Raw genomic sequence first — 12,101 nt, forward strand, 5'->3', positions numbered from 1 at the left:
CAGTGACCGTGCACATGCTTTTCATGCAAAAGGTCTCCAATTAGATCCTTAGCTGGAGAAGGCACCTGTCTGAATGAAGGGCTTTGCTCGGGCAGCATAGACAACACTGAGCTAAGATCTGAGGCTATAAGGCAGCTTTCTCTGTTTCTTTCCCCCAATATACTATCATAAAACAAGTGCCCTACCCCCTTTTCCTGCGAGCCCCCGGGTAGCCTGAAATTACTAATTCTCAGTTCTCTACTGGTTGTAATCTAAAGCCAGTTCATACATGCTTATTCGTTTACCATATTACCACATGGTAAGCCATCAGAGTTTACTCAGCCCAAGTCGGCTCAATCATGATACTTTCGAACTGAGGCACTTTGTAGACTTGACCAATAGTCACCACGTGATGGTTCATAGTCACCAAGAGGGTTGGGTAACACGTTAAAGATGAACAGCTATATTGCAGGAGAACTTTTTGTAGTCTTGAGAAGTAGTCTTCAACCTTTTTGGACCTGTGACTTACCTTTAATCCAGACATGCATTTGGGGCCCCATGTCTTCTCTCTCTCTCTCTCTCTCTCTCTCTCTCTCTCTCTCTCTCTCTCTCTCTCTCTCTCTCTTGCCATATATTTATAGGGCAGAAGTGCTGCTATTGCAACCCACATTGGATCCGGCAGTGATTTCATAGTGGGTCCCAGCCAGCCCACCATTCAAAGACCAATGCCCTAGAACAGGGATCAGCAATCTTTTTCAGCCATGGGCCAGTCCTCCGTCCCTCAGACCATGTGGTGGGCTGGACTATATTTTTTGGGGGAGGGAATGAACAAATTCCCATGCCCCACAAATAACCCAGAGATGTATTTTTTAAAAAAAGGACACATTCTACTCATGTAAAAACACCAGGCAGGCCCCACAAATAACCCATAGATGCATTTTAAATAAAAGGACACATTCTTCCCGTGTAAAAACGCGCTGATTCCTGGACCATTCAGGGGCTGGATTGAGAAGGCGATTGGGCCACATCCAGCCCCTGTGCCTTAGGTTGCCTACCCCTACCCTAGAACCTACTTTAGCCGTAATGAGAAACAAGCGTTCAAGGAATGTAGATGTGCTTGTGTGAGCCAGGCCTTCGAAGAGTTTCTTTATGCATCTCAGTCCCCCAGCTGAATTTAGTGAAATTATTTGTGTGTGTGTGTGTGTAGTAATAATAATAATAATTTATTATTTATACCCTGCCCATCTGGCTGAGTTTCCCCAGCCACTCTAATCCCAGACCTAATCCCATTTGAGGGCTAGGTATCTCATTTATGGGATCAATCTCTCTCTTTGTTGTTGTTAACCCTGTGCAGAATATTATCAAAAATATTTGACATACAATAAAAAGGTAAAGCGTAAACATTGAATTAGGCACAGCACTAAGTTAAAAAGCGATGGAGGGTCAGCCAGGAAAAGAGACAACAGAATGACCTTCAGCATATTTTTGTGAAAGTCATTTAACCACTGAGTGACTTAGTTTCTCTGCTGCCCCCACCCATGTGGTCCATTTATATCACTCTCCCTATTATTTCAGTGAGTAACTGGAACGTGGACAAACTGAGTGGAGAGAGCGAGCAGGAGTAAATCCCTGAAGCTAATGGTGCAAGGAGATGCCTAATATATTCTGGGATACCTTGTCTTAGGAGAGAGCCTCCACCAACTCTTCTCCAACCCTCCCAAAAGCTGTAGGCTAAGGGCTGTGAATGAGTGGACTCTTGTTGCAGGCAACTGTTCATAACAAGTAGGAGAGCCCCAGATCTCAGTCACTGGAGCTGGGAGTTATCCTAAGCACTCTTCTCCCATATAAAAGAATAGCGGCTGCCCAGTTTAGTGGGTGATCGAAAAGTGGGAGTACTGTTGTGATGAGGGCGAAGCCTGTCCACTCAAATACTCAGCAGTCCTGCAGAGGCATATGCTGACACATTGCAGTGTCCTTTGTGATGCTCCCTACGTACACAGACCAACCACCTATCCATTCTAATGAAGTGCATTTACTGGTTTATAGTGAGCACTTAGCAAGCGGGGTAGTACTAGTTGAAGCTGTTGCTCCTCAGAAGGGTGGGAGGGAGGGCAGGACCAGCCCTATCATGCCCCAGGTGAAGCACCATTCTTTGGGTTGCACCCTGAGGGAGCATATAGATGAGGGCAGGAAATGAAAGTCTGAATAGTACAGCAAGACTCTTTAAAGTGTTGGCCGTGGTGGGAGTTGGGGTCTGCTTTAGACAAAATATATTGGGATGGTTAGTGACATCTTATATCTCAGTAATCTGATGAAGTCACACTGAGATGGAAATAAGCTGCCCAGATGCTGTTTTCTGGAATACAGTGGAAAATGCCCCTCTCAGCCATAGTAGGAAGAAGATGTGAGATTATGAAATCAGAAATGAGATTATCCAGTTTTGTTTCAAACTCTTCCCCTGCTACCCCAGCCCCCCAGAACTAAAGATTTAGCTTTAGCAGCTGCTGCTGCTGCTGCTGCTGCTGCTTCTTCTTCTTCTTCTTCTTCTTCTTCTTCTTCTTCTTCTTCTTCTTCTTCTTCTTCTTCTTCTTCTTCTTCTTCTTCTTTAATTGCTTTCTTCAACACACAAAACAGAAGTTATTTATAGATATCTGTTAGCATTTCTATAGGGCTTTTAGTGCAAAATGCTATGCAAGGTTTAATTCATTCATCATTGCACGGAGCTGGTAAATTGAAATTGCACAATGAGATAGTTTAAGAAGCTGTAAAAAGCCCACAGTTCTGGTTGAGGCCAAATACCTTAAGTTGTCAAATCTCTTGAGTGCTATATCCCTTGGAACACATTGGGGCGGTGGTGGGGAGGGAGAGAGAACTATAAGTGGACAAATGGGATCACTTCCCCTAACAGCACTGCTCCTGTTTACAGAGCCAGCCATCCATTTCTTCCTCTGGGATACTTCAAGCTATTTGGTGCTCAAGCAAGCCAGGTTATCATCTCCTCCCACCCTGCTTTTCTGTTTTTCCTTTTCCAGTTGGCAGACAACATTCCACGGATCTTGGCAACCATGGGCATTTTGAGTCCCCATTGAGCTGTTTGGGACATGGGGGGCGGGGAGGTTGTCCCCATTGGGTTTGGTTTTTTTAAAGGGTCTGTTCTTGGTTTTTTAGTGATTTTGTAGACTGGGGTTCTACTATTCCCAGACATGGTGGTGCCTCGTCCTTGTTTCTCAGTGGCTGGGTTGTCTTCAGTCCTGTTGGCATGGGGACACTAAGTTCATTATTTGAGGGAGTAATGATGAAATGCAAATCCACAAGTTCACCCCCATTCTCTGCTGCCCTGCCTACAAGGCTGCTGCATTTTGTTCCAGAGTTTCTGGCTTCCTAAAATTCTTTGGCACCTCTGGCATAATGATTGTGAGAATGCACAGAATGCATTTTCCTGAGCGAGGCAGTTGATTTTGCTTGTTAAGGATCTAAGGTCTAATCCAATTTGAGGCTTTGCAAAGTGCGGTTTCCCCCTAGGGGAGCAGCTTTTAAAATGTAATGGCAAAGTGTGCCTTTGAAGAGCCTATTTATTTATTTATTTAGGCGGGAAGGGAAACATATCTTATGGAAAATAGGAAAATAACAAAACCACCCAATGATGGATCTTTTCTTTTAGGTTTTACACCCTCTTATTCTGGCCAGGAGGATGAAATTGTGGCCAGGCAGGTAAAATTCTGGCCAGTTAGCAGTCTTGCCATGACAATCCAGGATAGATGTAAGGTTCTACTCCAGATTTCCTCTTCAAAGCATACCATTTCATTAGTATAGCCGTTGCTATTTTTTATATGACTCGAACATGCCTATTACCACACAGTGACTCAGGGGTGGAGCTAAGAACGGACGCCAGCTGTCCCGACTCCTACTCATCCCATTTCAAAATGCCAAAACATCACCACACACACACACACACACACACACACACAGAGAGAGAGAGAGAGAGAGAGAGAGAGAGAGAGATAGATAGATAGATAGATAGATAGATAGATAGATTTAGGCTTAGTTTAGCTAATCCAAAGCTAACATGGACAACAAATTTCCTAGTCAGTTGTATGCGTCACACTCTCTCTCTCTCTCTCTCTCTCTGTGTGTGTGTGTGTGTGTGTGTGTGTGTGTGAGAGAGAGAGAGAGAGAGAGAGAGAGAGAGAGAAGTGTGTTGCACACTAAATCAATCTATTTTCTCCCACATGGAGCAGATTTAGTTCATGCCGAGTTATATGCTAGCTTGAGTTTCATTCTCAGCGTACAGCAGTCAATCACAAGTAGGAACGAAACAAAGCTGGCATTGTTTAAAAGTATTGCAGTTCAGGATTTTGAACTGCAAGAAGCTAATCCCTAGACTGGTACGTCATCAATCAAACATAAACATAAAAGCTTTGCAGGCTAAAGCCCAGCTCTTCTTCTTGCCAGTCAGTCATTGCTTCATAAAACTCACCAGCTGGTGTTGTTAAGTGTAATAATGCTCCTTTCTCCCCTCCCTTTTGCTGCAGCTCTTGGTGCAAGGTCTGCTCTGTTAGTCACTCAGATCTTTTTAACTAGCCTGTCCTAGTAACCCTCAGCCATTATGAGATGAGATTTAACAATTCCAGTTTTCAGTCAGCAATGGCGATAGATGGATACTTCTTATTCCATGGATCACTTTTTAAAGGGACTCATCAAAAACAAAGGCGCTCCGGTTGGTGCAAAACTCCACAAGAAGTATAATTTGACACAGGGTCCTTTTACAGTGCATGCCCAAGATACTTTGCACCTCACCACATTTTTGCAATAACAATACATTAAACAGCAAAACAACTGGCTACCCTTTCATGACACCCAAAATCAGCTGCCTGAAGCCGCCTCCTCACTCTGTCTTCTGATAGAGCCAGACGTGCTTTGACGTTAAATGGGCAACGACAGGTAAATCTCGGAAACCAGAAAGGCGGCTTGATAAGTTTTTGGGTTGTTTATTGTGGCATCTGGTGCTCCTCATGCATGCACGTTCTGTGCAGCATGTACATGAAGCCACTGTCATCAAATGCTAACCTATATTCCACCCCCCATTTAATCTGGATTTACTCTTTCCAGGGAATAGTTCATAATTTCCTGTTGCTTACCCATTTGTGATATTACCCAGAAGCAATATTAAACCCCCATCTAGAAGCACTCTTACAGTGGTCAGAAACCTAGAAATCTTATTTATCCCATGATTATAAACTTTGCACTGAATTCTGCAATAAATTGTGCACAGTATTAACAATTACGGAATTGGTGGGTTATTGCAAAAAAATAAAAATAAAAATAGATTTACAATCTTATGAAGATTACTTGTTCAAATTTAGCATAAGGTATCTCAGGAGTAGAGAACCTCTGGCCTGTGGCTCAATCTTGGCCCAAATCAGCTCATGAGGCCATTTGTTTGAAAATAGCTCAGAGAATGTGCAGGCAAAGCAGACCCCTCCCCACACGTTGCAGGCCAACTTGACAGGTGAACGAGACACCTAATGTCATTGTGATATCAAATGATTGATAAGTGGGTGGCCCCGCCCACCTGCTGAAGTTGGTCCACATGGTGAGGGAAGATATCGATATTGCCCATTGGGCCAAAAAAGGGCCATCTAATATATTAGATTACTGAATTAAGCATTTCTTAATCACAAAATGACCAAGGAGCCCTAAGAAAGTGTGGCTCACCCACAGTAGACTATGAAAGATTATGAACCATATGTTTGTATGTGCCAGATGAAAATACTATTGCACTTTAGAAATAATGGAAACCGATCATCACACAAAGGAGTGAGCTCCTGAGGTCCTTCTAAATACTGAAGTTTCAGTGTGCAAGTTCTAGTTAACAAGATCCATTGATTTCAGCAGAAGAGTTGTCCATTTCAGCCGAAATCATTGAGACTTCAGAATGCTCAACTTCGGTTGGATTGTGTCCAAAACATATAATACTTTTTCTAATCGAATGCTGTGTTCCTGTGCTTCAAATACGATCCAGTTCATCCCATGCACATATGCACATCTTGGGTATCCTTTGTATGGGAATGTGGTTATTACTATTATTATTTTTTAGGGCAGAGTATTTGCAGCCCCAGCCCCTGGTTTTCATCTCTTCCCCCAGCGGCTTTGAAAGGATGTAGTCAGGACAGGTTGTGGTGTAATCACGAGTGGGAAATGCTTTCTTCTTAAAAAATAAATAAATGAGTTGGAGGCTAGTTCTTTTGTGCCCTGAACTTAGAGAAGCACTCGGCTAGCAGTTCCCTCTTCCTGCAGCCTGAAGTGATTCAAAGAAAATGCTTTGTAATTTGATTTTACAGATACTATAGACTGCCCGGGAGATGAGGTGGGGTGGAGGGGCAGGGAAGGAAGGGAGTGTTCGAATAGTCGCATAGTGATTTTGATGGTGTGGGGGTGTCACACACCCTAGTAGCCTTGCGGATAGGCATGCAGTTGAGCCTCTTTGTAGGACCATGGAAAGCTGCCTGGTCATCACAATACTTGTTTGCTTAATCCAAAACTCTGGACTCAGGTACAGGGTCTTTACCTGTTCCTTCTTAAACTGGAGATGCCCACGAGTGTACCTGCATCCTTCTATATTCAAAGCATGCACTCCCCAGTCTTTGATTCGACAGACTTGCCCAAGTCAAAGATGGCTTTGGAATAACACATTTCCCTCGTCGTCATATATTTTAAAAATGTTTAAAAGGACACAGCAAGGACGGTTGTCTCTAAGCAGTATTATGAGCGAACTTGGACTTGCAAGGTTTCCTTATCCTGCTTTTTAATGGAGTCAGCATCACTTTTCTCTTTATTTATTTTTTTTATTTTTTTTTAAATAATTTTTATTAAGGTTTTCCAAATTAAAGCAAATAAAATCCAATTCATAAACTTTTTCCAATATCCAGGACTTCCCCTCCCCACCCCCTCTTGTGTTCCAAATCTTCCAAAAAAGCAATAATATTCAACAAATTCTTATTCCCAAAATACACTCATCATCAATAACTCAATTTATCCAAATTTCCATCCCCTAAGGTCGACCTATTCCCTTCCACGAGTTCCCCCCTTTCAAATATAGTACAGATGAAAATAGAATAAAAACAAACAATAATTTTACAACCTTTGGATTCCAAATTTCCCTCCCCTCTTTCCCTGTTGCGTTCCTCCTATCCCTCCACTTCTAATGTCTTCCTGATGAACCCACATTTCACTAAACCCACATCCCTCTGGTTCTTTACCGGTCTTTTTTTTTTTTAAATTACAGATGTCCAATCATAGAAGGAGTCTATCAAAGGGGGCCCATTTCTTCTATCCAGATTTTTATATCCAGGAGTATAAACTCCAATTTTATATCCATAAGCTTGTCAAATCTGGATATCCCAAATGTTCCCACTCCAGTTCTGTCCAGTTCTTGTTGTTTCCTTGTTCTTGTCAATCACTCTCCTCCTTTTTACTTCCCTGTTCCCTCGCAGAAATGTTCTTTTTCCAAAGGCTTCTAGTGTCTCTACAGAGGCTTGTTATTCAGGAGCAAAACATTACATCATGTTCCTTTCATTTTTCAACAGATTAATCCATTGTTTCCAGTAAAGTGTAGGCCTCTGTAGACAAAATAATGTTCCATTTCTGCAGTTTCCCAGGAGATTAAAAGTTCTATCCAACTGTTCAAGTTTCCCGTCGAAAACACATGCAATGTCCCTCAGCTCCTCTAGGTGGATTACAATAACAAAGTTCCCTTCCAGATCACATCCGCCAGTCCAAATAACTTATAAATCCTTATTTGAAACAATTTATCTCCAATTTATAACAAATGTAACCGGCAAAGTCCTCATAACAAAGTCTCAATTTCATTCTTCCGTTTTGACAGCTCTTTGACAGCTGTCAAAACCTCCGTTATTCTTCTCCAGGCATTTTCACGAATCGCTCCAGGGATTCCGGGGGGGTTGCTTTTTAATACGAATTCCACTTTTCTCCTCCAGCTCAATCTTATAAATTTCCCTCGCGAAGTTGCTAGTTCGGCAAGATAAGGTTCCTCTCGATCTTAGTTATCCAGTCCTTTGTTTTGGCTCTTCTACAATTTGGGGGGGGGGCTGACTTCCTTTTTTCCACCTCCCCCGTTCGCTCCAAATTCTAAAAATTTATCCCTCTTTTTAGTCCATATTCCAATTACTCACGGGTTCTTCTTTTGGGTCCAAATTTTCAATAGAAGAAGTCAGCGCTCTCCGCCGGATGGCATGCGGCTGCGCTCGGCAGGGATAGCAGAGGACTCAAAGCACCACGCTCCTCCCCGGCACCCGATCCGTAGCCTTTAAAAAGGCTCCTTCACGAATCGAGAGGGCGCTGACGGTGCCAGCCGAGTCTCCATGTCCACGGCCTCCATGGCCGTGGTTTTTAAGGGTCCCCGCATCGCCGGTGCGGTAGGACCCAGCCCCTGCCGAGCAGGCTCCCTCCGGAGCTCGGAGGGAGCCCGCCATTCGGCGATGGCGCCGACCCGGAAGTCCCAGCATCACTTTTCTCTTTAAGGGACCCTTTGGCTGACTTAGCAGGCTTAAAAGCCTCCTGTGGCACCAGCCACCTAAGAAGTAAAGGGTCTCCCACATAGCAGTTCCTCAGCATTCAGTGGCTTAGGATGGCTGGGCTTTTTGTTTACCCAAATGATATTCCTCTCCACAAATACAGCTGGGATAATTAGTTCAATCTTCATCTTTCCCCGCACACCTGGTTCTGCTTTTCATTTCCCTTGCTGCTTTCACCTCAATGGATACTTACAAGTGCTTGTCTGGTTAGCCTTGTCAGGTGTTTACAGATGCTGCTGTTCAGCGTTTTGCTTTCGAGAGTGAGTCCGAATGGAAAGAAGACTGGTGTGACACACAGCCTGAATGTGTGGTAAACACCGGAAGCTGCTGTCGCCCATGATTCTCTGTGGGCATCCTTTTTTATCCCTTGGTTTTTCTCCAGCGAAAACCCTATACATGTTGCACTGGAGATCAGAATGGAAAACTCGTTCAGTTTCAGTGCCAACCAGGACTGTGCATGAATCTGCTGTTTTTCCACTCCCATGTTTCAAATGGCTCCAGGGATTCCTTCGTCTTAAGATTTGCTTGCCTTGCCACGCTGCAACATGAAGGGGCCTACTTCTGATGACACCATGCAGCGGGTGGTGGGGGATGAAGGAAGGAATTGCTCTTTGAATAGGGCAGAAAGACTTTTAAAGTATTGCCCCTAGCCGAGGGTGGGTGAGTGGGTTGGGTTTGGGATCCATTTCAGACAGTAAAGTATATTATTGGGTTGCATCCAAGAGACCACATACAGCCATGTCTGATGTTGGCCTTAATTGGAATGTAACCAAATAAATACCCTCCAGATATTTGGACTACAACTTCCATCAGCCCCAGGCAGTATGGCCAATGATCAGGGAAGATGAGACTAGTAGTCCACAATTTCTGGAGGGCAGCATGTTAGCTAACCCTGGCCTTAGCTTCACAGGTAGGCTATATCACGCATTATCTTAGGTGCACACCTCAGAATGCAAAAGGTGAATGTAACTGAATATACCATAACTATTAAGCAGGTACTCAGTGACAAATCTGGGTTTGCTTCTGTGTAATGGATCGGTGCCGGACTTAATCTTTGGAGACCTCGGTTCAAATTGCTGCTTAGCCCTCAGATCACTGTTATGGCAGAACTGAATCTGAGCCAGTGCTCATACAGATCCGTCTCTAGAGATTGCTTTCAGTGCTGGAATTTTAGCTGGAGCTGATCAGTAATAAAGGAGAGAGCCTCTGACCACGTGCAAAAGGCTTCTTCCAACAAAGTTTCATGATCCAACCGATGTTTCATCACAGATATTGACAGAGGTTTGCTGATTCATTTGTAGCTGTTTTGTAGTAGGCATATTTTTCATAGAGTGGCTTGGACTTCAGTAAGAACATTTTTTGAGCAATTCTAAATGTTCACCTATGTAATATTTTTACCTGTAATCTTCCTGGAACAGGAGCTCGAAAGCAGATCAGCAGCCAATTCTCTCCCTCCAAACAGCAACAGCATTTCCCCAGGTCTTGAGAACTCCACCTACTCATTTGTCAGCAGGAACTGTTTCCTATGGTTTCAACTAGCAATTTCAGCCATTTAAGATTCAAATTAAAATAATTAATTTTCTTGTCTGATTGCAGTTAGGTTTTTCTTCAGGGTTTCAACCCTCAGTCTCCAACCTGCTTCCCTTTTCAAAATACATACATTCATTCATTTTCGGAGGGTTAGGTTTTGAGGCGGTATGGGTGTTCTTCAAAAATATTTGCAGTAGCCCCAAACCTTTCTAAGGGCTCAGAAGCCTTAAGTCAATGTACTATATGCTTTTTGCAAACTGTGGATCATCCTTAAGCCTAGCACTTACATTAAGGAAGCAATTTTGCGTTAATGTTTCAGGGCTGTAGGTGGGCATCCTACACCTGCTGGGCAACAGGGAGGGTCCGATCCACGAAATTCCAGTCTGTCTCAGTTCTGCATGAAAACAAGACTAAATCCTTTCCTTCCTGGTTCTGCATGGGCTTTTATGGAGAAACAGGCTGTGCAGAACCCAAAAGGCAAAAAAAGTGGTTTTTTTTATTAAAACAACTATTCAATGAGGTGGTCCAAGGACTGCTGCGCTGCCTCTGTTCCTATAAAATACATTTCTTTTTAAAAAGTTTAAACAGGTAATCTAGCCACCCGCAGCCTGGAGCAGCTAGCATGCAGAGTTCCTTGCTGCTGCCTGCTTTGAATGCAATACAACAAGTCCACCTGGGAGTGGTGGGTTTTAATGACCTGTTGTTCTCGGGTGGAATGGCTGCCCCTAATAATGCAGCCATGGGTTGTTGTTTTTTGTTCCTGCGAAGTTCCTCCTAAGAGCAATGCAATGTTATCAAGTCTTGCTGCTCTCATACGGGTTTGCAGTGTGCAGTGACAAGGAGCCCCATGCACTAGCTAAACGCTCCAGGCTGTGAGTGTTTGGTTTACCTGTCATGACAAGAAATATGTTTTATAGGAACAGAGGCACTGCTGTAGCACTCAGACTGCCTCGTGACCTGGTCCAGGTCATGATCCTTCCAGATTGAATCAGGCAAGTCTGATTCAGAATCTGAGTTTGGTAGATTTAGAGCCAGTTTAAGCATGGTGTTCTCCTACAAGGACCTCTCAGCAGCTACAGACATGGCTAAAGGTAAAGGGACCCCTGACTGTTAGGTTCAGTCGTGGACGACTCTGGGGTTGTGGCACTCATCTCGCTTTACTGGCCGAGGGATCCGCCGTACAGCATCCAGGTCACATGGCCAGCATGACTAAGCTGCTTCTGGCAAACCAGAGCAGCTCACAGAAATGCCGTTTACCTTCCCGCCGGAGTGGAACCTATTTATCTACTTGCACTTTGACGTGCTTTCGAACTGGTAGGTTGGCAGGAGCAGGGACCGAGCAACGGGAGCTCACCCTGTCCCGGGGATTCGAACTGCCGACCTTCTGATCGGCAAGCCCTAGGCTCTGTGGTTTAGACCACAGCGCCACTGTTATGTAATTATGAAGGATGCACCTATCAAGTTGTGACCTGCAGGCTTTCCTCATGCTAGAGATAAGTCAAAGGCTAGAGTGATGGTTGGCTCTCATTACTGGGTACCATATTAACATTTGACTAGTAAATAAGGGGAGCTTCTTTATCCCCCATATAGGACTACAGTAAATGCAGTACCTTCTCGATGCTTGTTTTATCCAGCTTGAAGCATTCTGTTTAAAACCTGAAATCCCTATTATACTATATTGGAACTGATGTTAACAGACCTCCTTAGTGTACTCTCCACTTGCTGTTATAACAGAGTCTAAATATGTGGCTATAGTTTGCCAAAGTGTAAATTTCATCCAGTTATTAATTTGCCTAATTCCTTAATTTAAGTACAGTGCGCACAACCCTTTTCATGTGATTTGAATCTCAGGATGCCCATAATAGGGATGCAGTTTTAATAGGCTTAATTGGGATATTAATCAATTGCAGCTTTAGCTGATTGATCTGTGAGGCCGCAGATTTAATTGATGGAGCTGTGTGATGCTTCATTTTGAGGCTGTTGCAGTTCTGGCGCTGA

General features: G+C 43.7%; 1 protein-coding gene across 7 annotated transcripts in view; it reads left to right on the forward strand.

Annotated features, from left to right (window-relative positions):
* The window catches only part of PSD3 (pleckstrin and Sec7 domain containing 3), a 143,783-nt gene that overhangs the window by 98,528 nt on the left and 33,154 nt on the right, over positions 1–12,101 (forward strand). The window contains exon 10 of one of the 7 annotated variants that reach the window (XM_081893885.1): positions 9,992–10,160. The exons of the other annotated variants lie outside the window; for them this stretch is intronic. Coding sequence (XP_081750011.1) covers positions 9,992–10,129 — 138 coding nt within the window. The 3' untranslated portion in view covers positions 10,130–10,160. Of the gene's footprint in view, positions 1–9,991; positions 10,161–12,101 lie in introns of those variants that run through there. 7 annotated transcript variants of the gene reach the window in all.

This window comes from Podarcis melisellensis, assembly GCF_964234715.1.
Source record: "Podarcis melisellensis genome assembly, chromosome: 17".
Lineage (NCBI taxonomy): Eukaryota > Metazoa > Chordata > Lepidosauria > Squamata > Lacertidae > Podarcis > Podarcis melisellensis.